Raw genomic sequence first — 25,679 nt, 5'->3', positions numbered from 1 at the left:
TTATGGCACTCAAACAGTGATAAACAATAATCATTCCTATTGCTTACAGTAAATATATTTCACTCGGTTGTGTTGTTAACAGTTGTAGACTAGTTAAGCACAAGCCATTGAATACTATAGATTTATTAATACACTGTCAGCAGGCAGCAAATGAATATAAATTCAGCAATTGGGGAAATTTGTTTTATTAGCTGTGGTAAAGAACTGACCAAGCTATAACTTTATTGAGAGCCTTCTCGCTAGGGAGCTAGAAGCCCCAACTTCTGTTAATTAGAAGTCTTGCCAAACAGCGCAAGCCCCACATATTAACATGTACACTTTCAGGATTGAAAAAAAGCAAAACTCCAAACTGTGGATTAACTCTGGCATCTGCTTTAACTAAAATCTCATAACAGTAGCTGATTTGGATTAAAATTTTCCATTCATGTGTTCCCCTTTTCTCCCTCAGTCTCTGCCTTCATCGCAGCTGCAAGGAGAATAATTCAGAAACTTTTGCTTTCATTTTTAGTTAAACACAGTTTGTTGTTTCATTCAAATGTGACAAACTGTGGTTAGTCTTAACTATGGAGTAGAAGAAGCTGCCTTGTTTCAACAAGCCATACTTATGGTTCACCACAGTTTAAAAGCTTCCAGTCTCCTCGTGGCCACACCAGAGGGGAGGGGAGGAGAAGCATGCAAGCCTAGAGTTTGCTCTGGATCCTTTCCATTATAATGCTCCATAGTTTTATATAGTATTTACTCCTTTGTCCACATATATCCAACTTCTCAATGGCTGATTAGAGGCACTTGTGATTTGGGGTGGGGCCAGGGAAAGTCTTTGCCCAGGTCCCTTCTTGTCATGCTAAGGTTGCAGTGGTGTGTATACCAGTAGTGCTATTTTACATTTTGTACAATCCCTAAGCACAATGTTAGCAGCACCAAAGCAAATAAATAACTTGAGTAGCTGGTAGTCCTTCTAGTGACTCTGATCCACACTGCTGGTTGGAACATCCCCTTCTAAGTACATGGTGCAGCCAGATACTAGAGGGAGGTGAAAGGGGACATGACCCAGCAGAGAGCATTGAGCAACAATGCTGTATGATCTGTCAAAGAAATATCACCCTTTACAATTGATGGGAGACAAACAGGGCTCCACAGGGCTCCTCCTATGTTTCAAGAAGAAGAAGAAGAAGAAGAAGAAGAAGAAATCAATAGACGTTCTGCTGCTGACTCCGATGGAAAATGAATGAAGTTCTTTGCCTGTCGTAACATCAATGTAACCAAATGACTACTGAGCCTTTTCGCAGCAAATTCTCTCAAAACTGAGATTACAAATCAGTGTTGGAATGTGTAGCTTCAGTTGCCCTCACACATTTCTTGGTGGTGTTCCTAACCTTTTTTAAAAAAAAATGGGCTGGGGCTTTATTCGGTGGCAACTATAGAATAAAATTTATATTGTTTTCAGAAAGCAGAATTGTACTTACTGCTTCACTGGTGATAGCTTTCCAGGTTCCAGCTATTGATTTTTTCTTTCTTTCTCCCTCGGACAGTGACTAATGAAAAGTAGCTCAAATGGATCTGTACGTTTTCGAGTTATTGTTTGCATACATGTATTGAGTAACATCTTAACACTTGAAGATTTATAGTCAGTATCTAGGGATATAAAACTGTGATTGACACTTGCCTTCCCTCCCTTTCCTTCAGGGGTTACAAGGGACATGGTAAGCTCCTGTTTTGGTGGATCATTAGGGTTAAGCTATAACCTTGACGATACGGACATAACCATAGGTGCCAAGGTGTCCTTCAAACACTGCTCAAAGGATGCAGGCCAAGACACAGGTAGGAAATGCATCCACATTTTCCAAAAACCTCTTCCTCTTTTTCATATTTGAAAAGGGTATATTTTCCTTCCAGGAAAGCTGAATCGTTTGCTAAAGTCATTCCTTCGTAATCTCAAGGACCACACCCACAAGAACAGTCCTATACCCTCCACTTTCTTCCAATGGGGCTGGTGTAGTAGAAAGTGCTGTAGAAGCCAGTGGGACCTACTTCCATATCGTGTTTAGGGAGAGGTGCATTTGATAATGATAATGCTTAATAATAATAATAATAATAATAATAATAATAATTTATTTCTACCCCACCCATCCAGCTGGGTCTCCCCAGCCACTCTGGACGGCTTCCAACAGAAGGTTAAAAATACATTAAACCATCAGTTATTAAAAACTTCCCTAAACAGGGCTGCTCTGTTAAGTGCTCATGACGCTTCATTCATGCAAGGCACTCGATATGGAGCTTCTATTGTGCTTGATCAGGAGGATGCAGCTAGGGCAGAATGCTGCAGCACAGCTCCTGACAGGAGTGAGACCCTGTGCTCAGAGGAAAGACATGCCTGTTCGTGGCTCAGTCACTTAGCTGCTACCAACACCACCATTTGCAACCTTAATGTCGTCCTATGTGTCCCGTTAGTAAAACAAACAAACAGCAAATAATTTAATTTAAAAATCCTTAATTGTCTGGCATTTTCAGGCACTTTTACCACCTGCAGCTGGAAAAGTGCAATGCATGTGATGCTATTATAATACTGTTATTACTCTCATCTTGAATTGCCTTTAGATAAAACAAATAACAAATAAAATAAAGATCTTCCTAAGTGAGCTCAGGAGCACACAAGGGGCATTTGAACTTCCTTTGGCATCTTGCCTCTATGAGTGTCTGCTAGGCCATTGCCTTGTAATAGCGCCTTACTGGCAAATGTCCTCCACTGAGTCACCTTGACGAACCAATTTTGACTCCACTAGTGGATTCATAGAAGCGAACAGTAATCCATTTCATTGCCCAACTTTCCAGACACTCAAAAGGAAAAGGCAGTCATCGAGGATATTATTCCCCGGGTTCGAGGCGGAGACGCAGCCTCGATTGGAAGGCTGATGGGAAGCTGGAACGCCAATGCATACCGTTATTGGGGGAGGTCATTAAAACTTAATCCCACTGTTATTGATTTTGAGGTAAGCCTTTTTCTTTCAGTTGTAGAAACGCCACATCTCCAAAGGATTGAAAGTGTACTAGACCAGATCATTTTATATTTTTATTGCTATTCCATCTTAGGACAGGATTAAATGTAATGGGCCACTGATCTGCTGACCTATTTCACAATGAGCAAATGCATTTTTTTAAAGCAGCACCTTCGAAGCAAGGGAGATAAGACACAGAATCTATCTCGAATATCGAAGTTTCAGTTCATTGCAATGTGGCGACTAGCTGGCCAAAAAGAAGCTTTAAACAGTCATATTCATCCATGTTATATAATTCTTGGAAAAGGAGAAACAGAATTGTGCACATTCCCCCTCCCCAGGATACCAAGTGCAGCTCTAAAGCAGGCATGGCCAAACTTGGCCCTCCAGCTGTTTTGGGACTACAACTCCCATCGTCAGGACCAGTGGTCAGGGAGGATGGGAACTGTAGTCCCAAAACATCTGGAGGGCCGAGTTTGGCCATGCCTGCTCTAAAGAATCCTTTCTGCAGAAGGATTCATATGCACAGACAGGTGACATGGAAGTGGCGCAGGAGACTTGTGGAGTGGACTTGTGGAGCAATGGGTATTAAGAAGTCCTGCTGGGGGTGCATCTACAACCATGCAGCTTTGATGCCCGGTCTCTGATAAAGGACAGCAGAGAGATGGGTGGATACGAAGCTTGCAAGGATACTCTCCCAGTTCAGGTGGGCATTTGGAGCAGATGCTTTGTGGAGCAGAGTATGGGGAGGCAGTGTTGCAATCCATCCATATTGGACTTCTAAGGCAGGCTAGCTGTGCAGCACCAAGTGAGAAGCTAGCTCCACAAAAGGCTAGAGGTGAGTGGAGGCCTTAAGAATCTCTCCCCACAGCCCATGTTTCTCAAGCTTTAGCCCCTGGTTTGAAGACTGTGTGGTTGTAAAAGGGACAGCCCTGTGGCCCGAAGGGGGTGTGCAACCTGTCTGCTGCACACCCTGCAGCATTGGCAGTACCAGAAGCTCCTGATTTCTCTGCTGAGCCAGGCTTGGTGGGGTGGCACCCAAGAGGGTTCTGGCTTGGCAGCTGAGAAAGAAGCCATGATGTGCTCTAGAAGGTCCTCCTCCAGAGCAAGGCATTGTGAGTGAGGCCGCATGGATGGAGCCTGCACCACCGCTCCTTTGCTGCAATGGGGGCAACTTACCATTTAAAGTGACCTAAAACCATTATACTTGTTTACCACCGTCATCCAGTGCACTATGGATGATCTCACCTATAGTGCTTCACTCTGAGGAAGGACCCCTCTGAGCTGCTGCTTTGTTGGCAGTTGTGTGGACAGGTGAATGGGAGGGGGCTTCAGAGTGACTGCGGGGAGGAAGGTTGAGGTGATGGGGTGATGGTGCTTTGTTTTTGAGGCTCATCACGAGAAAAGGCTCTTAGCAGTTCCTGGGTATTCTCTGCACAGATCTTCCATTAATGCTGCCCAAAACACACTACTGTTTGCCTGTAGCCTACTCTATAACCTTTAAATGGCTGCTGCAGGAGCTCTGCCAGTGCTTGTAGCTTTGGAGCGGATTCAAGCACCCAATAATTAGTTATGTCCACTTGAATGTCCCCTTATCTTGACTCATGGTTGTTTGCTAAAAGGCCTTGTGTAAATATTGTTCCGAAACATCATTTTTCAAGGCCATGTCGCAGCTCTTCTGTGGAAATCCCTACCGCCCTTGTGAAGTACAGAAAGCAAAACCTCTGCAAACAGAGTGTCCTGTGTGGTCCCAGCAGCTCTAAGCGTTATTTGTATCTATATCTTGCTCTTTGCTGTTCCTTCCTGGGGGGCTCACTGTCCTCCTTTGCGCACGTGCACATACACGCCGACCTACACACCCACCCCAGGATGATTGTTTGACTGAGGGTTGAGACAAAATGGTTTCCCTGATCAGGTGCAGGGCAATCCTGGTTTTCTGTGGTTGGTTTTTTGCTTTGCTCTGCAAGAAGCTGTTTTTCATTTGTTAAGATGAGCTGCTGCCCTGGCAGCATATTTCTGCTGTGTTCCTGCTCTCTGCTTGTGGTACATGATGGCTTGTGCTGCAAAGACTGATCGTGAGGATGCATGGCCCTTCTGTGGGTGTGGGTGCCTTATGCCCTATGTCACAGCATAATGGGGGAGGTTGTGACCTGAATTGCAAGCAAGCTCAGTCTACTGTCCAAGTGCTGACTATTGCAGGGCAACTGCAAGGTCCGTGCTCACACTTCCTTCTTACGGTTCCTTAAAATTTGGGCCAGAAATACCTTCAAATTTCTTCAGTCTTCCAATAGCCTTTCAGATAGAGGGCTGATCTCTGTAAAGTAGGACATATGACTGTGTGAGGTGTCCTTAGTAAGTGAGAAGTTTTCTTCAGGCCACCCACTGCCCAGCATCGTCAGGTAGCCTACCAAAGGGCTTTCCAAGCTACTATTTGACAGTTATTCTGCCAGTTTTGAGAAGCTGTTTCTCCTGGGTATTTCATTTCCAACCCTTTACCCATCCATTAGCAACGTCACGGATAATTCCCCATCTGTTATTCCACAGCTGCAACCCATAACTGAAATATTGCCTAGAACCAACCTTGCCAATATTGAAGCCAAAAGGCAAAACCTGAGGAGAGCCTTGGATGAATACTTAATCGAGTTCAGTGCCTGCCGCTGTGGGCCGTGCCAGAACAACGGTGAACCGGTGCTGATGGGGTCCTCCTGTGTTTGCGAGTGCCAGCAGGGTTCAGAAGGCCCAGCGTGTGAGAACACAAGACAGAGGGGTAAGGTGAAACCATTGGAGGGAAAGGTCTGCTGAATACATCATTCTGACTCTGGCTAATTGATACCCCCCGAGATCTATCCATCAATCAACACCTCCTTTCGATGCCTTTGATCATCTTGCATGCCAGGCAACCCAAGGGGCCTTATACAGGAATAAAATTAACAGCTCAAGTGATTATTATAAGTAAGCCAGGTTAAGCAAAGAAGGTTTTAGAGGTAACAAATGTTCCAGAGTCATAAATCATACCAGAGGCGGCAGGACCTGAGCCAAAGTATGGCACCAACTGAATATTAATGTTAAAGTCTTGCAGCCTCATCCCTGGGGCAGATGTGGGTGTGCCTAAGCTGATTTATTTCAGCAGGTTTTGGAGCACCTAAATCTGCATAGGGTCAGGCCAGTCCTCCTGGCCAGTCTTGCTCAAGGTGCCTTTACAAGTTTCCATTTCTTGTCTTTAAGTTTCTACTCATAATGTATTGTGTCACAGGTCGTCCAACGGATGGTGGTTGGAGCTGCTGGACACCATGGACTCCCTGCCAAGCTGGATCTAGAAGGCGGACAAGACAGTGTATCAACCCAGTTCCTCAAAATGGTGGAGCCATGTGCGCAGGGAAGAGTGTAGAAATACAGGGATGCTAACATCTTGTCATGAATGGGTTAATGAGTTGGGTTGCCAAACAAGAAAATGATGGTATGAGTGCTGAGTCAAATGCATTGGGCCATTAATATCTGTGATAAAGGTGACCAGCAGAATGAATAAAGGGGAGGGGACTGGGGAGGGGGCTCAGTGCTTAGGGGCTAACTACTACGGCAGCTATTCTAGTTGTCATGTATAAGGCTGCAATGAAAAGGAATATAGTATTTTCCCCCTAAAACAAAATATGAAAGGAAAGGGACTGCAGTGAGTATTACTGGCCTGCAATATCACAGATTGACAGTTACAACAGGGCTGTCCATAAGCTCACCCTCCACATGCACCTTCAGTTTGCGGAGCAGCACTGAATGTAGATGAGCTGCCTCAGGGTTATGGTTGTGCAATTTCCTCCACCATGAGACCTGCTTACAACTAAATCACTTCCACATTTCGATGATGTGGCAAGTGTGGAGTCAGTTGGAAACTGTGCATGGAGGAACAAGGTGTTACACAACCACTTCACTACAAGGCCAAGTGGATACAACCAGAGTTTATTGTGTCTGTAAATCTCACGGTTGATTCATATAACCACTTTTTATGCCTCCCCTTGTTGCTATGACTGGACCATTTCAGCAGTCTAACAAAGCCCTGTTTTTCTTATTCAGCCTCCACAAAAGGCCATTTTGTGTTAGTTTTGCAATAGTGTGCTAAATCAGGAGCTCATGCATGTAGTTTAACACTGCCATTTTACTTCCATAGTAACAAAAATGTTACCCTGGATGGGAGAAAATAGTGCTAGGTATGGTCATGTGATGATTGGGTCCTCACAGTCTTCAAAGACTGTCTATTGAAAGCCTGAGTCCTGTTAGGACATTTTGATGTGACATTTCCTTCTCAGGCTCGTGTAGAGATACATTGGTGGGGTGAGAATCGCAATCACTGAGCAGACCATATACATTGCCTCTTCCATTCACCACCATCAAGTGAACAAATTTCTGAAACAAAGCAATCCTCATCCTTACATGGTACTTAGATTGTGCAAAGAATATTGCACCCTTATATACTGTGCTTCTTCTAAGTACAATTGATTCCACTTGGATAGCCCTTCCAGACAATTAGTCCCCTAGGTCTTCAATCCCAAAGGAAGCCTTAGCGTCCTTTTTAAATCTCTCTCTCTCTCTCTCTCTCTCTCTCTCTCTCTCTCTCTCACACACACACACACACACACACACACAATACTTTTGGAGCCCATGGAATCACACAACCCAAGCATTTGACCCAGAATTCAGTGCAACTCTTTTGGCAGTCATATCAAAACACATTCTGTAAATTCTTCCGATCTGGTTCTGAAATGTTGGCAGCAGATATGCATTTATTTGAAGAAAGTGGATCAATCTGAATTGTTACAAAGATAATAAAAGCATTAAAAAAACCACACACACACAACCAGATGTCACTTATGTCAGAACTACATAACATATAGTGCAGCGCATGCTTACAAGTGGGCAGAGGGAAAATGCTCCACAGATACCCTCCAGCCTATACATGCATCACAAAGAGCTATACAGAAAGGAAAGAAGGGCTCATACACACCATTCATCTAATTCGTTCAATTTATACATTTGCTAATGGCATTAACTGTTTATTTGCTTGAAAAATGCCACATTCCTGATTCACATAGAATGGACTGGATATCAAAACAGGGGTGACTAGTGGACAAGAAAACCTGAATAATGCTTTACTTTTGTTCCAAGCAGATACACTGCCAACTTCAAAGATTCTAAAATCCAGGCTGCTATAATTTTTAATGTAACGTGATGATGAATAAAAGAATCATAGCCACATGCAGCCTGTCCACAGAGGACATTGCTGCACAAATGAGGCTATTTTCCCTTTAAGACTGGCCATGAATCATCTATTAGAACACCAGCATTTTATCTCCAAGGGTTCCAGAGCTGGAGATGTTAACAGTCCAGTTGATTTAGGAGCCCTTTTGGAAAACAAGACATAAATCTCAGTACAGGAATATGCACAGGATTGAACTGATTCCAAAGACTGTACTTGGGAGTCCACAGCAATATGCTTTGAATGAATGATTGCAAAAAAGAATAAAAACAGGCACAAACAAACCAATGCACACAGTGAATACCAACCATGCTGCATTTGATTGTGCTGTGCATTTTGCAAAGGGATTAAAGAATCATGATGGTGGAATGGCTGTCAATAATAGAGGAGGAGAAAATCAAGCAACATCATGCTTAAAACCAGGTTTCCAGATAGCCCCTCTCCATTTGCTTCTCCACCCAAAAGAGTTGATTGTGTCTTTCAGTCGGCTTAGCTGGAAGGACTAGAGGGCATGGACTGGTGAACACAACAGCTGCCATAGGCTAGAAGAGCCATGAGAACAATCCTTGTGACCAATGGGAGAGTGCAAAAACTGGGAAAAGAAACCTATATCCTCTGACTTTGATGTGCTAGATGCAGGTGTGTGGGTGCCAGGAGGTGCTGGGTTTGAACTGGGAATCTTTGGAATTGTGAACAGTGCTCCATGTCGTGATCCATGGAACTACACATTACAGCTGCTGTAGGTAGTTTAGGGCCTAGACTGACTCCATCTAACTACATGAAAAGAGCGGTCCTGAATCAGACAATAGGCCCTTTCATCCTATGCTCACAGTGTCCAACCAAATGCCTCTGTGAAGCCTATAAAGTAGGAGAAGAAGAGCTTGACACACTGTCCCCACTAAGGCTAGATATTGGCTCCTCCTGAAAAGGAAGGGATTTGAGGTCTTTCTGGCATGTTTCTGTATCCAGTGGTTGTTATTTGGCCCTGACATTTGACTCGAGTAGGGATAACTTAGAGGAACTAACTGAGCAAAAGGACAAAATGAGCACATTCTTCACACAGAGCTGCACTCAGAATGGTTATCTCACACCGGAAGAGACTAGAGTGGTGGGACATAGATCCTCTCCTGACACTGGGGCTGCTGCTGCTTATTTGGTCAGGGTTGGGGCGGTGGCAATTTTGGCATGTGGAGGTACACCCAGCACTTTCCATGCTTGATGAAGCAAAATGGAGAGGACAATGAGAGAACACTACTTAACAAAATGCCTTTTAATAACAGCCGTGGTCTTGAGATGCATGTTTTCCAACAGTATATCGATGAGCATTTAGAATTTATCGTAGCTTCACTAACTCGACTGCTTTACACCCTGGAGGATTAGACCAATGCTTCATGTGACCTTTCTAGATAGGAAAAAAGTCTTCTTCTTTTTTAACGTTGTGTGTGGAATTTTTTTTAGCTCTTGTCAAAACGAAAGCAATTTGCTTTTGTTCGAACGGCTATGCCATGCTGTTCTAAACACCAAGATTTGATTTTTCTGTAGAAAGAGAGAAACCAGCTGTATAACGCTTTCAAATTGATAATAATTCATGGTTTTGTACAGATGGTGCAGTATTTTGCCATTTTTATAAAGGGGGAAAGAATCTCTATTTTTCACAGAGATCTGAAACCACATATATTAGCTCCAGTAATCCTTTAAGGTTATGATCTCACACCAGGCTCCAAACAGTGGTTCCCAGCTTTGCTTATACTTCCGTTACATTTGAGACCCAGCGTAGCTACCTGCTGTATGCTAATGTCCAGAATGCACTGCCCAACCAGAGAAGGGAGATGTCCACAAGCTACACATGATGCTGATAACTGGGAAAGATAGTCTCGTTTCTTGTTTGGGCCTGGTGGCTTCATCACACTTCTGTGAGGTCCGTAAAGAATTAAATGAGCGAAACTCAGACACCAAACCAAATTGTACACAGCCTCTGTGTGTTCTTCAAGCTTGTAGTCATAGAAACATTTCAGCCTCTGAAAAATAAAATAAATGCAACCCCTTCTCATCACATCCCCCACCCCAAAATCTGGAAGACTTTGTAATTTGTTCCAAAGGACTGTGGTTTCATTTTACTTCCACAACAGCCCATTAAGTAGGCTAGGCCAAGAGAGAATGATTTTATTAGGACCGCTTGATAATTTGTGGCTGAATCATTCCCACACTTACAAGGCCAACACTTTGGGTACTACTGCACCAATCTGGCAAGCATCATGTTTAAAAATAAGCAGGCAAGCAGGCTTCTTGTTGTTCTTGTTTTTGTTGGTATTGGTATCCATCTGTCTCGAGAGACAATGGAATGTGTCTCCAGGAATGCAGTAAAATTGCTGGAGAATCACAGCGCCTGCTGTGGCTGCAGAGACTGCTAACTGCTAACTACTGCCTCCCATGTTGTTTATGCTGCATTAGAAGCAGCAAAGTGACCTCTCCAGAGTGCAGGCCTGGACAGTGTGTTTGGAGGTCCTGGGCTGCCCAGATGACAAGAATCCCCTGTATGTATGTGTATGTACAGCATGTGTATACAGGACTCCCCTGTGTATATATCAACATCTGGAACTGTATTACCGAAGCCTAATATTCTACAGCAGCAAACTATTTAGGACTTTAAGGTGCAGCTACGTGGATATCCCCAACAGGTAGTATGTAACCATCATGGCTGTCAACCAGCTTTCACTCTTTCTGAACTTCTGATACAGTTCTCAGCACACACAAAAAGCCAAAATGCATTCAGAAAGGTATATTCAAAGTAAATGTATTTGGAGAAATGCGTATTTTGAGAGAAAAATCTGTTTAACTGTGGATGAAAATCTATTTAAAGATACATATTTTAGTAGATATGAAATGCACATTTTTGTCTATATGTATATATATTTTTAAATGCTAATTAACAGAGAAATAGGACAGTATGTATATGTGCAAATGTGACATAGACTGAAAACAGACTGATTCACCAGGGACCCACCCTTCCAGTACACAAATTGGATGGTATTTAAAAGGACACTAGAAGTAAAAGAGTCTTAAAGGAAATAATTAGCAGTAATTGAAAATGGAGAAGGTGTATGCTGGCAACATGTTCTTCAAGACAACCAGAGATCACTCTGGGTGGAATGTCTAATTCAGTCAGTAGAATTCAGCCCCTATTTCCTATCTCCTTCCTGAAGAGTTTAATATGTCTGAGCCCTGGCAAAAAGACAAGGAAATGTACAGGAAGGCTATACACCGCGAGCCACCTAACAAATGGCAGCAAAATGCCCCTTTTGAGGCTCTCTTCAAATGTCAAAGAGAAATCTCCTCAAGCCCAAGGCATCCCCCCTGCCACACACACACATTTTATCCGAGGCTCACAAATCCTTAACAATGAAAAACAGGAGTTTTGTGCAATGAAGCTGAAGTGCGGAGAGAGAGAGAGAGAGAGAGAGAGAGAGAGGGAGGGAGGGAGAGGGAGAGAAAGAGAGAGAAAAGAGAACCTGCCTGCCAGGCCTGTAAAAGATTATGAGCAATTACACATTTACAGTGCTAGTCAAAGAAACTAATATAAGCTGTGCTGAAGGGCCCAGCATGTGAGCCATACCAGATGAGATAAGGCGCAGCCATTTTCTGGCCTAAATTAAAAGCTCATAATAGGAGATTTTCTTTAAAAAATAATAATACTACCCTTGCCATCCACTTGTAACGAAGGAATTCTATCCCCATATACATACTGACACACATTCGAGGCAGCTGTTATCCTACATATTTTGCATTCCCATATTTCTGGGAAACCTTATTTCTCTGTGTCCGACTCATGTGATGGTGGCACTTGGGTTAAAAGGTATGGGACACAGATGTGGATGTGAACAAACAGGCTTATTAACAAAAAGAAGAAGCAGTGTATAGTAAATGACTGGAGGCTGTGCACCTTAGGTTTTCAAGGTGCAGAATCAAGATAGGTAGATAAGAGAACTGCTGAAAATGGTAGAGGCAGAGAAAGGTGTCTTCTGTCTGTATGACAGTGTTCTCCCTCTACCTGACTTTCCAGTTCTCTAAAATCAGCCCTCACCAATCTCAAGATGTGGCTCCCACACTACAACGCTCATCATACCTGACCAAGCTGGCTGGGTCTAAGGTTCAGATTTAGGGTGTTGCAGACAGTTCCCACGCATAGGGAACCAAGCTAAGGGGGTGCAAAATCAAGAAGATCTATAATTGAGAAGATCCATTGGGGGGTGCCAATTTTGGGGCTCACTTCAGAAGCTTTATTTACCAAAGATTACCAAAGTCTGCCCCTGCTGGGTCTCATAGGAATTGTAGTCTAACAGCATACGAAGAGCATCAGGTTCTGGAAAGCTGCCATATAGGTTAGGATTTACTTTTTACCGCAAGCGAAACAAACAAAAAATGAGAAGAATCTTCACTGGAAAAATTGGCTGCTGATCTCCAGAGGTTTGCCTTGCGCATGAGAAAACATACTTGGGCATAATAATGTGGGGTTGTGAGTGAATGGGAGAGGGAGCAGTACTGCTCAACACTACACATAGCTGAAGGAATTCCTTCAGGAGTAAGTGAGGTTAGTCACTTCCCAATGAATAGGTAGCTGCTGGTAACCACAAAGAAGAGGAGAGCTGAGGCAGGAAGAAGGTCAGGATGGTGCAAGTGCAGCAGCAGAGCCAGTCCAACACTCCAGCCATTGCATTTGCACTGTGCTGACTTCCCCACTGCCTCACTCCTCCTAGCTGCTGGCGGTGAGCTCCACATCAGGAAGCCAGGTAAGCAATGTCACCCTGCCAACCTCTACTAAGAGGAAATTGTGTGTTTATGCAAGAACAGGGAACCTTTGGTGCTCCAGATGTTGGGCTGTATCTCGTGTAATGCCTGACCATGCTGGCTGGGTGTTATGGAAACTGGAGTCCAGCAGCATCTGGAGGGACACATTTCCCCACCCTTGTGCATGTGCAAAGAGGCATTTCCAGCATTGGATTCAAGTGTGTGGTGTATATTTTGATTTCCCCCCCCTTGGGCCTGGTGAGTTATCTAGAGCCCCCCTGAAAAACCCTTGTCTGCTTTAATCCCCATCAAGAATGACTTCTGTCGTCATTCATATACTGCATGGTAGCCTGGATTGTTTGTTGTAATACTGAAAGCCTTTGCTCAGAGAATGTGCACTCTAATCCAGAGCAAATATACGCTGGTGACTCATGCTCAGAGTAATTGCAAAGGAGAAAAAAATGAATAAATGTGGAGTTTCACCCTTTTTAAAAGTACTTGCACTATACATTTATAAGTGCTTACTGCCCTAGGCTCCTTTGGGAAGAATGGCAGGATATTAAATAAATAAATAAATAAATAAATAAATAGCAAAATTAAATCTGTTTCCTGATTAATTGAGCCTCTGTTTAAAGAATTAATTGGCTGAATATCATGGTCTTAGGGAAAAAGCCCAAGAAAATATTTTGATTATTCCCAATCCCTTCATTTTCATAATGAGATGAACACCTCACTGATTATTATTTTTTGCAAAGTCTCTGAGCCCCCCCTCCCAGCTCCCCAATGCTGCCACGCTGTCATGAGTCCTGATTTATTTTAGCTCAGTGAGCCATTCAGCATTATGATGTGGTGTGTGTTTGAAACAGCAGATGCAATTGATAGATGCAGAATGAGCTTCCAGCCTCTTGCCAGCTTTGCTTCATATTTATGCTCAGGAACGATGGTGAAATTTACATAAAAGAATTTACTCTTGTCCAGAAAACAGCTCAGTCAACTTCCATTCTTTACTCACTCGAAAAATGACAAGCAGTTCTGAAACCGGGCCAAGGTGGTGGTGGAGCTCGTGTAAAAACACTCCAAATCGTAATTCAGCACTGGAAATTCCAGGGACATCATTTTTCTGCTTCTTTCTCTGTACACCACTCACATGAAAATGGTCTATTGTGACGCCTTGCTTCAGATATGACCATGGCTGGCACTTAATCAGTTTTCTTTGGCTGTGGGTGCACCTCAGAATTAGCTCTTTTAGTTTTCAGATTTGGACTTCACCTTTTCACCCAAATGGGTTTCCAACAGCAATAAAATGCAAAGTACAAAATAGCAATCAAAGGGCATAAAAACCAGCATATTTACTGTGGCCATAATGAGCTAGCTTATGAGGCCAAAGGCCTGCCAGCAGAAGGTCATTGGAGACAGGGGAGCTCAATGGGCTTCCCAGAGCCTGGAAATAGCTATGGAAGAGCAGGAGCAGCTCACCAGTGGCAAAGCCATAGCAATAGCCTTCCAGCAACGACCACTTGCTTATAAGGCAGGGCGAAGTAGTGGTGTGGTCAGGGCAGAGTGGATGGATCAGTGGAGACAACCTAGTGCTCCCACAGTGGGCCATGCAGTCATGGACTCCCCCTCTTAGTGAGTGGCACTGATACCTGCAAGATCACCTGTACCAACACTGCTTCTGCCCAACAATTAAAAGCACATAGCAGGTGACCTAGTCTGTTTTACATCACTCCTAATGCAACATGCTGACTCTCAGCGTACAGCATAATGGTTAATCTTTATTTGTGTGGATCAAGTGTTTTTGCCCATAAGCTTTATGAATTTTAATTTATTTCATTTCATTTTTACATTCAGTTCCAGGTTGCTTGCGAAGGTCTTTCTTATAGAGGGTAATCTACAGGGGAAAATCATCCAATGAATAAGCATATCATTATAACACAGTTTTGAAATTATTGGGTGTCACAGGGGTATTTGAGAGCACTTCACAATTCACTTTTCTCCCTTTAAGGCAATATCTAATTGGTTAAACAATTTACGTTCAATGCAATAAATGGGAAACTGAGTCTATCGCCACCACATTGGATTCAAGTTTCACATTTGACGAGGCTGCTGTGATTGAGATTTAAAGCTTTCATTTATCTCAGCAGGATGAAGCACCCTCCAGTGACTATTAGAAAAAAGTGTATTTTTAGGCATTCATGGGAAATATTCGATTGAAGTTCAGCCAAATAAAGAAAAAGGTGTGAATTTCTTGATGTCAGAGTAACAGATGACTTTTTGTATATATGGAAATTGAAAAAAACACAGTGCCAGATATTAAAAATATATATTTACTGCATGTTCTGAACATGTATCTATTAATTATATTTTCCATATGATTTATATTCTGGTTCAAAAGGTCATATGTATTCATTCAGAAGTGTACAGAAAAGTCCTGCACAAGGGGACCATCAACACTGCTCATGCAATGTGATTCCCTCTATCCATTGAACTGCATAGGAAAACATATATCAATACTTTTGTCAGAGTCTCCATGCCTGAAGGGAGTTTCTATATTAGACCACAGCCATTTAAAGTGTCTACCTAAATAACAATAATAACAATGTAAAAAACTAGAATTAATACTAGTGGAAAATAGAAAACGTTTTTAGGGCCCTTCTATTGCTCTTCCAAGTAACTTCTCAAATATTTCACTAAGCAGTTTCAGTGTTTGGCCCCATGCATGGCTTGCCACCATTTTGCACTGCTGGGTTGTTACATTCTCGCCTTCTTGTCCGTTGTCCTCCAGAAGCTGCAGACCAGCTAGACCAACAGCTCCAGTTCCCATCTATAGCAACATCTAGAATAATGAAAGATTAAAATCAGGGTTACTGTAAAAGTATTACAGATTTGGTGCTGGCCTGGTGTCAATCCTCCTCTCTTCTGCTAGTTCTCCTTATTTAGGTTCTGCCCTAGCAAACATCTTGGATACAGTGAGAGTGACCATGCATCAAAGTGATACATTTAGCTGTGAGCAAGACGGATTTGAAATTGATAACTACACCTGAATCTAAAAGACATTTCTTTATCACACACCATGCTACTGATTCGTTTAAAAATCTGGAACATTATTCAGGGTGTAGTAGCTTGAGAACTTACTTCATTAAGGTGCCTTCTCTAGATCAATTCATAGCATGAACATGGAGGTTAAGATATAGCCTCATGATAACTTAACCCACCCAACACCTTAAAATGGCCACGTAAATATTTATAGTCAGGCAAGAGGTACAGGTAGTTTACATGTGAGGTACAGATGCTTGCATTAGCAGGGGGAGCTCTGAAAGTGCAGATCTTCCAGTCTGCAGCAGATACATTTTTTCAAAGGTGTCTTTGCTCAAGAAGGAGGCTGCCCAGCCCTGAGCACTGGGGTGCCAAAGAGTTATCGAAGGCACTGATCAAGCTGTCTGTGAACTGACTCAATCCACACTTCCAAAGATCTCTTTTCAGGTGGGAGCCTGACAACCATTGCAGAGGGATGCCTTTAACAGCACAGACTGGCAGTTAGCTGGCTAGATCTATACCTTGAAAGGTCTCCTTCCTATGGTAGGAAGTCACCCTGAGCTGGGAGGGAGAAAGCAAGAGGGCCAGACTAGTAACAAGCAAGGGAACACACAGTTCTAGGCAATCTCAGGATTTGTACAGCACAGGAAAAGCAACCAGGTGGTTGCAGACTACAGATCCCACTATCCTTGACCATTGGCTATCCTAACTGGGGCAGATGGGAGTTGTAGTCCAAAACATCTGGAAGGCATCTGGGATAGTGCATGTCAATGCTTTCAGAATAGAGATTAGAACTGAGAGACACACCCCCTCTCCACCCACAAAATATACATATTATAGAATTATATTTTACTTTGGCAAACCTTCCTAAATGAGTAAGAAAAGGATAGGTAGCCTCCAAATTGCTTTGGACAGTTTAAATATAAAGCCGTATGTAAATACTTCTAACTAAAAACAAACAAATACATCATTCTGTAGTCATTTTCACCCAATAGTTTGTTCTTTTTCTTTATATATATATAAAAAATCCTTTTAATCTCTTACCTGTCCTTAGTGTGTTTTCACAGGCAAGACCCCGATGTCCCAGGGGGCATATACACTCGCAGTGAGTCCCTGAAAAACACAGTAAGTAGAGTCAACCCATTCTTCTGAACCCATTTTATATATACACACAAAGCCTCAAGAAGCAGGTGAAAAAAAATTGTAGTGCAGAAAGGGTAGGAAGCAATCAGCACAGTGTTGGCTCTTTCCCAATCCTTTCTAAAGAGGTGGCAGTAACAACACAGGAAAAGCTGACCTTGTACTTCTGCAAGAGGGTTGTAAATGGGAGTGCTCCTCGCCCTTATCTCAGTAGTGATGAAACTATGCTTATCATGAACACTAGTCTTCAACTGGTTGTTCAGGAGCCACTACTAGACTGAAGCCTGATCTGACAGTAAAGAAAGAAAGGGGTCCCTAGTTGCATGCTTCAGTTAAAGGTGGGGCTGGGTCCCAAAAGGTTGCTGATCTCGCAGAACTTGAGATGCACCAAGCCAAATGCAACCCACCACCAATATGCAAGGGTCTTGGTGAGCCTCGTGTTTTGCCAACAGGTGATGTGCAAGTCCCCTGAGACCCTGGAGAGCAACTGCTAATCAGAGCTGGCCCTACTGAGCTAGCTGAACAAACGGTGTGTCTTGATATCAGACAGTTCGCTCTCTCCCTGTCTTTGCACTGAGACTTATTGGGTAGCTGCTCACAGCGCCGATCATTCTTGATGTACTGATACCCTAACAAAGTATGAAGACAGCTTCATGTGTCCGAGTGACTCATTTTATTACAATTCAAAAATTACTTTCCCCTGTGCAGTGAAGCCAGTGTCATCTTCAAAGCAAGAGCAGCCCAAAACGTGAGCAGGGTGGGGGAAGCACTCAGTGCAGAATCTCTGGTGATGATAATGATAACAGTCTTTAGCAGTTGCAGATGGCATTTCATCTTCCAAGAGCTGGGAGAAACACTAATTAATGGCCAGAGAGCTAGTCAGCTTGCTAAGCTTAGCAAAGCTATTTCCGAAAGAGATTTCAAGCAGATTGCAACTTTGTGTTTTATGCATAATTGAGTTGGAAAAGCCTTCCTAAATGTAAATGATTAAGATTACATTCCACTTGCCAAAGCGGCACAGTCCGCTATCTCGCTGCACTGCCCACGAAACAATAGTGACATTTAAATGAATATCTCTTCTTATTATATTCCCTTCGTGATATTTAATGGGGAAACGAAGACAGCTGGGGCAAAAGCACACTCTCTCTTGATCAGTGATGTCGGGCATGAAAGGGGAGAGGCCAGATCTTACCTTTCAAGAAAGCATTTCCATTGCCCTGGCACTGACTGCAGTGACAGCTACTCGTTTCCTGTTGGAACTCTTCCAGGGCACTCCTCAAGTTTTGTTTCAGAGTATTTGCATTTGCAAAGGTGGTGGCAGTTGCTAATTCATACAGTGGCTCCACCTACATTGAGAGAGGAGGGGGGGGGAGAAGTGGTAATATACTTTAAATTAAAAATGTTTTTAGAGTGCATTGCAGTCATCCAGTCTTGAAGTCACCAATGCCTGAACCACTGTGGTCATGCTTTCCTTGTCCAGAAACAGCCATGGTTGTCGCATCTGTCACAGCTGGTTAAAGGCACTTCAGGCCACTGAAGTTACATAAGTTTAAGTTTTAGATTATAACTTCCATCAGCACTGACCATGCTGGCTGTGGACCTCAGACCCAGCACCAGTGTTTGCTCAGGTCTGGCACTGACCCCAGGGCTCAGAAGAGCCCCTCATTGGTCTGAGCCAGATGTGCCACCCATCACTACTCTCCCCCCAAACCAAGTGGTGGGTGGGCATCAGTGGCACCTTTGAAAAAGAGTTCAGCTCAGCTTCCCTCCACAGTCACTGTCTTCAGAGTTAATACTTGAACACTATATCCGTTATATCCACCCCTCGCAATCAGATTTTAATAGCTATTGTTAAACTAGAGTTGGGGGACCTTTTTGGGTCAAGGTCCATGCTCCTGTGATGGTAATCTATTGGGGGGACAACCTGCTTGTGGGTAAGGTACAAACCAGCCAGTGGGCAGAGCCCTAGTTCCTCTCTCTTTATCTGTTATCAGCTTTCACTCTCTTTCTGAACTCTCCTTTCTCCCCAGCAAGTGGAGGAGAGATTGCTATCACCAGAGATCTGAACTGTTAGCCTACAAGGGTCTTTTGAAATGAGGCTCAGGGCTACATGCAACCCAAGGACTACAGCTTGCCCACCCTTAGGTTTCAATCCAAAAATGTGCCAATGGGAGGAGACCAGTAGAAGGTGATTTTTGTATCCCTTCCTCCTCCAGAGTAAACACTCTGGAATAGGGATGGAACAGAAATTCAACTCAGTTTTCATTTCAAGCTGAAGCGATGAAATTTTCACTTTCCAAAACAAAAGTGTAGCCATCCTTCAGAATTCGCACATCCAATTTTTGCAATGCAGTTCTCAAAAAAACCCCACAATGTTTGTATAAATGCATATATATGGAGTAAGTGTGCATAAAAATGAAGACATTGGGGGGAGGGAAATAACATACAAAAATATATTTGGGAAATTGCTTGCAAAAATGTTAAAGCTGCATATAAAGTTGTGTTAAGAGAAATTTGCACAAGAATGCTAATGAATTTTCATGAGGATAATTGCACATTGCTGCAAAATGTGGAGAACTGAATTTATGATCAGGGAAATGCGAAAGAGGGAACCAAAATTGACAGATCCTCCAATCTCTACTCCTGAATTGGGTGGAAAATGTTTTTTTAAAAAAAATGGCCGAGGACACCTTCCATGAGAGCACCCAACCCTTAGGAGAGACATGGGAGCTCCTTGGGGAAGTCAGGGCACTGTAATCTTCTACTGACCGCTTCCAATCATTTCTCTGGATAGAAACTGTAATGTGAAATTTAATTGATCATGTCTTTTCTCTTTCAATTATATAATCAAATTTATTTTTCCATCTTGATTACATCACAGTTTCAAATCCAATGTGAAAATTTGAAATTCACATACTTAAATTTTAGCAAATTTGTACAAGCCTTGTATCGCCAACCACATTTCAGTGTGTCAGTATAGCATTGTGATTGCTTTACATCACCTTCATCCGGATGATTTCAGGGTTGTACTGAACAGCATCTCCCCACTCTTGCATCAGTTCTGCAGTGGGCAGGTCTTTGTAAGCAAGTGTTGTTATATATTCGCTTGCACCTCCACGAACAAGGGCGACAAAGTCATCCACAATTTTCCTTTCTGCTGTGTTATCTGTAGAGGCACAATTAAACACATCAGTTCAGATTACATGTGCACCCGTACATGAATATTTATCATCTGATAACTGTAACATCAAGCAATGATTTAGACAAGTGGAAAGACCTCCTGCATACAAGGCTGCAGACGGAATGCCATCCTTCCTTCTAATAATGAACCCAGGGTGTTTCAGAAGGATAGGAAAGGGAAAGGAATGCTCTTTTCCTCTGAAGCTTTCCAGAATCTATAAAGACACTCCCTGGCAATAAAATCCCCTGATGATAAAGCTTCAAAATGTTCAGGGTTGAACCTTTCAAACCTCTAGTGCAGGTATCTGGAACCTTTGGTGCTCCAGATGTTGCTGAACTACAACTCCCAGAATCCCTGGCAATTGGGCATGCCTTCTGGGGCTGACAGAATTATAGTTTAGCAACATCTAGAGGGCCAAAGGTTATCCACACCTGATCAAGTGTTAGTAGTATAGCACAGCAGGATAAGGCAAGGTAACTTTTTTTTTAAGTGCCCATCAAGACTTCTCCACTCTTGAAACTTCCCCAACCCTGACCTGAATAGCACAAGATTCCTGCACCAGGTTGTCCAGAAATGTGAAGAGGAACACGCCACTTAGCAGCTTGGGACACTGCAATGTCCACTTGTATCACCTTAAATTTAATATTGTTAAACAGAGGCAATATAAGCAATGAGCTCAGGTGAGTAAGGAATTATTCACTGTTTTATGCAATCATTTTAAATTATTTTTTAAATTGTATCTTTGTGATCCTCTAGATTAGCTTTCTGGTGTCCTCAAGAGATTTTGTCTTCAAGACATTTTGGATCACAACACTAGTCTGTCCCAGCCAGCATGGCTATTCAAGTTGTAGTCTCAAACACCTGAAGGGCAACAGATTGGGGAAGTCCGCTTTAATCCCTGTTTATAACTACTATTTTATAAAAGTATCAAAGATCAGTCATGCCTTACTTTAAATTGATTTATTTAGTGTGTCTTTGGTAAACTGCTGATGGTCCTTTTTATGCCTTCCTTTTCTCTTTCTTCGTTTGTGTTATTATTTTAGTATGTTTTGAAGGATATATACAAAAGGGCTGCTATTTTCTGTTTCCTATGTTTGTAACAACCACTGAAACATTATAGCAGCCCATTGTTTTTCAATGGACTGGTACATTTCAAAATAAAATACGCTTTTTACAAAACTGTCTCCCTTAAAACTCACGTTTTATCAACAATTGCAGTCACCTTTTAGCAAAATCGTTTTCTTTTTGAAACAAGTATTTTGTTCATGAATGAAATTTCTAAATTAGTGTGTGGATTGTTCACATCCCTTGATCATGGTTCACTTACCTCCAATTTCTTTTAAAATGGCATCACAACCTGCAATTGATATTCCAGCCGATAGATAAACACCATAAATATTTCCACCAACTTTGACTCCGTGATTTGTACAAGACCGGACATCACTTAAAGAGTAGCCTTAAAGAGAGAGAGAGAGAACACAATATTTATTAAAAGAAACAGGTTTGGATCCGAAATCCGTGTGAGTGTATGACACTTCACTTCCACTATCAGGAAGAATGCACCCAACCCCAGCTGCTCCGAGTGTCTCCTGATCCTCTGGATCCACGTTGCTGGGAATTGCAACAGAGAGAGAAAATGGGATCATAGGAACCAAAGAAGCTGCCTCATATTGAGCGAGACCTTTGTTCTATATACCTCTGCTTTGTCTATAATGACTCTCCAGCATTTCAGGTAGGTAACAATCCCAGCCCTACCTGGAGATGCTGGGGATTGAACCTGAGACCTTCTGTATGCAAGGCAGATGTTTTCCACCACTAAGCCAAGGCTCCTCCCAATTGGCACTGCGTAAGCAGAAAACAGTGGGACGCGGGTGGTGCTGTGGGTTTAAACCACAGAGCCTAGGGCTTTCCGATCAGAAGGTTGGCGGTTCGAATCCCTGTGATGGGGTGAGCTCCCGTTGCTCAGTCCCTGCTCCTGCCAGCCTAGCAGTTCGAAAGCACGTCAGAGTGCAAGTAGATAAATAGGTACCGCTCTGGCGGGAAGGTAAATGGTGTTTCCGTGTGCTGCTCTGGTTCACCAGAAGCAGCTTAGTCATGCTGGCCACATGACCTGGAAACTGTACGCTGGCTCCCTTGGCCAGTAAAGCGAGGTGAGCACTGCAACCTCAGAGTCGGCCACGACTGGACCTAATGGTCAGGGGTCCCTTTACCTTTACCTTTAAGCAGAAAACAGCTAGAGAACACCCCAGAAGGCCATATAAAAACAGGTGCCTACCTGTCTACTTGGAAGGAGGGGGAGTTTAACCCATTGCGCTCCTATGGTCTTGATGGAATCAATCCTCTGTTCCTGCTATTTCCAGTGGGAGGAAAGCTGTCATTAGCACCAACGGGAGCTTTCTCCCCCTTGCAAATAGGGGCTTATGCATGAGCTGAACAATGATGAGTTAAAGCTCCCCAACTATTTGTTAAACAAACAAACAAAAACAGCTGCACAATGCCAAAGTATGCAATAAATATCACATCTACCTTGGCCCTTAGAGAAAGACTTGGGCTACTATCTATATATCAATATCAATATCATCAATATCTATCTATCATCTAAACATACACACAATGAAGGATACATTCTTCACTAACAGTAGTAGTGTAATATCTTCTATTCTATTCTCTCCCTCCACAGCTATGTTTCCAAAGAAAATAGCACCCTTCACAAAGCAATCATGCTTAGATTGGGGGGGGGGTGAGAGAATCTCTCATAGGCTCCAATGGGTGCTTCCCCTGGAAGTCTGATTTCTATACAGGGGTGTGAGGGCTGAGGTGGAGAGGCCACAGGCTAGATGTGTCATGGCCCAGATATGGCCTAAGGGCTAGTAGTTCTTGTCCTATCCTCTTGCTATCCAATAAATGAGAAAACAGATTGCATGAGATTGGAAGCACTGAATGAGGTTTTATCTTCACGACCAGGAATTTTACAGCTTCCCATCTCTTGAGCTCCCACATCCCCTGAAAACTCCCTGGAAAATGCCGTGGGACTTCCAGAGCATCAGCCACCATAGAAATGCTGGTTGCACAGAAGTGCTTTGTTTGTGTGCATGGACTTCTCTGGATCCGAGTCACTGCATGTCATAGAGAGGAATCCAGTAAGACCTTCTACAGACAGTTTGTCAAGCTCCTGTTGCCAATGGGTAAACAAGAGACTGAAGCTATTGATTAACAGCCCAAAGCTCTCTTTGTTCTACACAACAAACACTAGCCCTTGTGAAAGCACCATCCATCAAGCAGTAAGAGCAATGTCAGATAGGAGAGTCGTCCCAGTAAATTATTTACCACTCCTAAGAGTCCTACGATCTGTATGCTTACAGAAATGGAGAGGAGTGGCACAACTAGAAACCTTAGAGAACCTACAAGATTGAGAGGGGGTTAGCTTCAGATTTTATCAATGGATTTAGCCACTTTATTGTTCTTGGAAAGTGTTTCCAAGCCATTTTCAAGTGGTTGAAAAAATACCTTAACAGTGCAACCTTATATACCCCTGTGTGCACAAAGTATGTTCCACAAAGTTAAACGCAGCTTCCTCCCTGGTACTGGATTGTAGCTTAAATGACCATCATTTCTGTGATGCTTATAGGCCATAGTCATCATACAGAAGCAACAAAGGAAACACAAAACATTGCAGATATTTCTGCATGATACCAACCTATGTAACAATAATTATCCCACACTAAATTTCCACTTATTACTTATTACTTCCTTGTAATAAATGCTGGGATTATTATTTTTTTAAAAAATCCACACCTTCAAGTGGTTTGCATTGATCTAAAATAATAAAAGCAGCAATATCAATATCACACACTAAAATGTAAAAACAAAACAAAAATGGAGTCAGTATTAAAACCTGGAGCTAAAACTGCCAGAATTAGAAGCTTTTTAGGCTTTCCAATTGTATGCATCTGTCACCCCTCCTTTGGGAAAGGATTCCATTAAAGAGAGCTGGAGCCACCACCAACTTCTTATGAATGACAATTTTGCCTTTCTTGGTGGCCGGTTCTGTAACCTTATTACTTCATCTCAACTCTTGGGGGTGAGGGAAATGAATACTGTATACAAGAAGGCATGGTGTCAGATAAATACCTTCCTTGTTCCTTAAGGGACTAAATATCAACATGACTTGTTACACTGCCTTTATTTATCTTGTTTCATACTCAGGAATTAAATTCTAGATTAAAAAATTAAATAATATATATGCAAGTTTCCAAGGCCCCCAGTGTAAATGTACAGAGCTATAAGCCAAATGGTTAGGCCTTGAAAGTTCTGTGTCAAAATGATAACCAGGTCCATTGGGTTCGGGAGTCTAAGATAGTGGGATTAGCAGCATCCCACATAATAATAGTAAATGCTCAGATCAGACAGATGGTTTTAAACTCTGAGCAAATAATAACAAACAAAGTCACCAGCAGACAGATACAGACATGTAATCACAAATATTTGTTGCTGTCTCATTGAAAGAGCCTGACAGTCAGCATCCAGCTAAATCAAACAAACAAATCTCTTCGCAGGAAAATGAATTAATCAGGTAACTATTGCTTTACTCAAATATGCCACCTTGTGTGATGTCAAATACCTATGCTGGGTTCAGAACATTGTTCCATGTCAGCATAAAACAATCTGGTTTGTCTACAGCCGTCTCTGCCCACATACCTGCTCTTTGAAGCTGCTCATCATTCAAGATCAAAGTATATTCATAAATTCCACCAAGGGTAGCTTCAGTAATGTAATGTGTTCCGTAGTCTCTGTAGAGTTCTCGATATTCCCCATAGCTGTACTCTAAAGGCAAGCGAAGAAGTCTCTGGAAGAACTCATGGTGAAGCATTAAATTCCGACTCTTCAGTTTATATTGGGCAACTTCCAGTTCGGAACGGGCATGAATAAATTTTCTAGACTAAATTGAAGCAAATGCATTCAAATGAGAGATAGGATATTTGTAAAGTCTTCCACCATTGCATTACAGGCCCCCATATATATTTATACAGTACATCCATAGATATATTTACAACAATCTGTGTTGCTGCTTGCATTAAATACATTTTGGAAATACAATAAAATATGAAAAATATATCACACTGAACCTCAGTATGAAATAAATGTACAGGTGATGATACTGCTGCTTTGATTTATTTATTACCTTTTACATTTGTTTCAAGGTGACTTATAAACCACTACAAATAGATTTTAAAACGGTACAAAAACAACTGAAAATAGGTTTTAAAATGATACAAAATGAATACCAAAGGTTGGAAAA

The 25,679-nt window shown here is 42.5% G+C and overlaps 2 protein-coding genes and 1 long non-coding RNA gene across 3 annotated transcripts in view; 2 read left to right on the top strand and 1 right to left on the bottom strand.

The window, feature by feature from the left end:
- The window catches only part of C8A (complement C8 alpha chain), a 30,594-nt gene extending 22,049 nt beyond the window's left edge, over nt 1-8,545 (top strand). Inside the window, exons 8-11 of the mRNA XM_082228736.1 lie at nt 1,684-1,818; nt 2,830-2,987; nt 5,538-5,760; nt 6,247-8,545. Of these exons, the coding sequence (XP_082084862.1) occupies nt 1,684-1,818; nt 2,830-2,987; nt 5,538-5,760; nt 6,247-6,398 (668 nt within the window). The 3' untranslated portion in view covers nt 6,399-8,545. The remainder of the gene's footprint in view (nt 1-1,683; nt 1,819-2,829; nt 2,988-5,537; nt 5,761-6,246) is intronic.
- Nucleotides 8,546-11,170: 2,625 nt separating this feature from the next.
- On the top strand, nt 11,171-13,609 carry LOC309535586. The gene is made up of 2 exons (XR_014221305.1): nt 11,171-11,671; nt 11,704-13,609. It is a non-coding gene; the product is annotated as an uncharacterized lncRNA (long non-coding RNA).
- Nucleotides 13,610-14,778: 1,169 nt separating this feature from the next.
- The window catches only part of C8B (complement C8 beta chain), a 36,353-nt gene continuing 25,452 nt past the window's right edge, over nt 14,779-25,679 (bottom strand). Inside the window, exons 7-12 of the mRNA XM_082228737.1 lie at nt 25,079-25,319; nt 21,708-21,836; nt 20,202-20,365; nt 18,392-18,545; nt 17,104-17,172; nt 14,779-15,859 (exon numbers count right to left, since the gene is read on the bottom strand). Coding sequence (XP_082084863.1) covers nt 15,714-15,859; nt 17,104-17,172; nt 18,392-18,545; nt 20,202-20,365; nt 21,708-21,836; nt 25,079-25,319 — 903 coding nt within the window. The 3' untranslated portion in view covers nt 14,779-15,713. The remainder of the gene's footprint in view (nt 15,860-17,103; nt 17,173-18,391; nt 18,546-20,201; nt 20,366-21,707; nt 21,837-25,078; nt 25,320-25,679) is intronic.

The sequence above is a fragment of the Podarcis vaucheri genome (assembly GCF_965113315.1).
Source record: "Podarcis vaucheri genome assembly, chromosome: 6".
Lineage (NCBI taxonomy): Eukaryota > Metazoa > Chordata > Lepidosauria > Squamata > Lacertidae > Podarcis > Podarcis vaucheri.
This window is presented reverse-complemented; position numbering and strand designations above follow the sequence as displayed.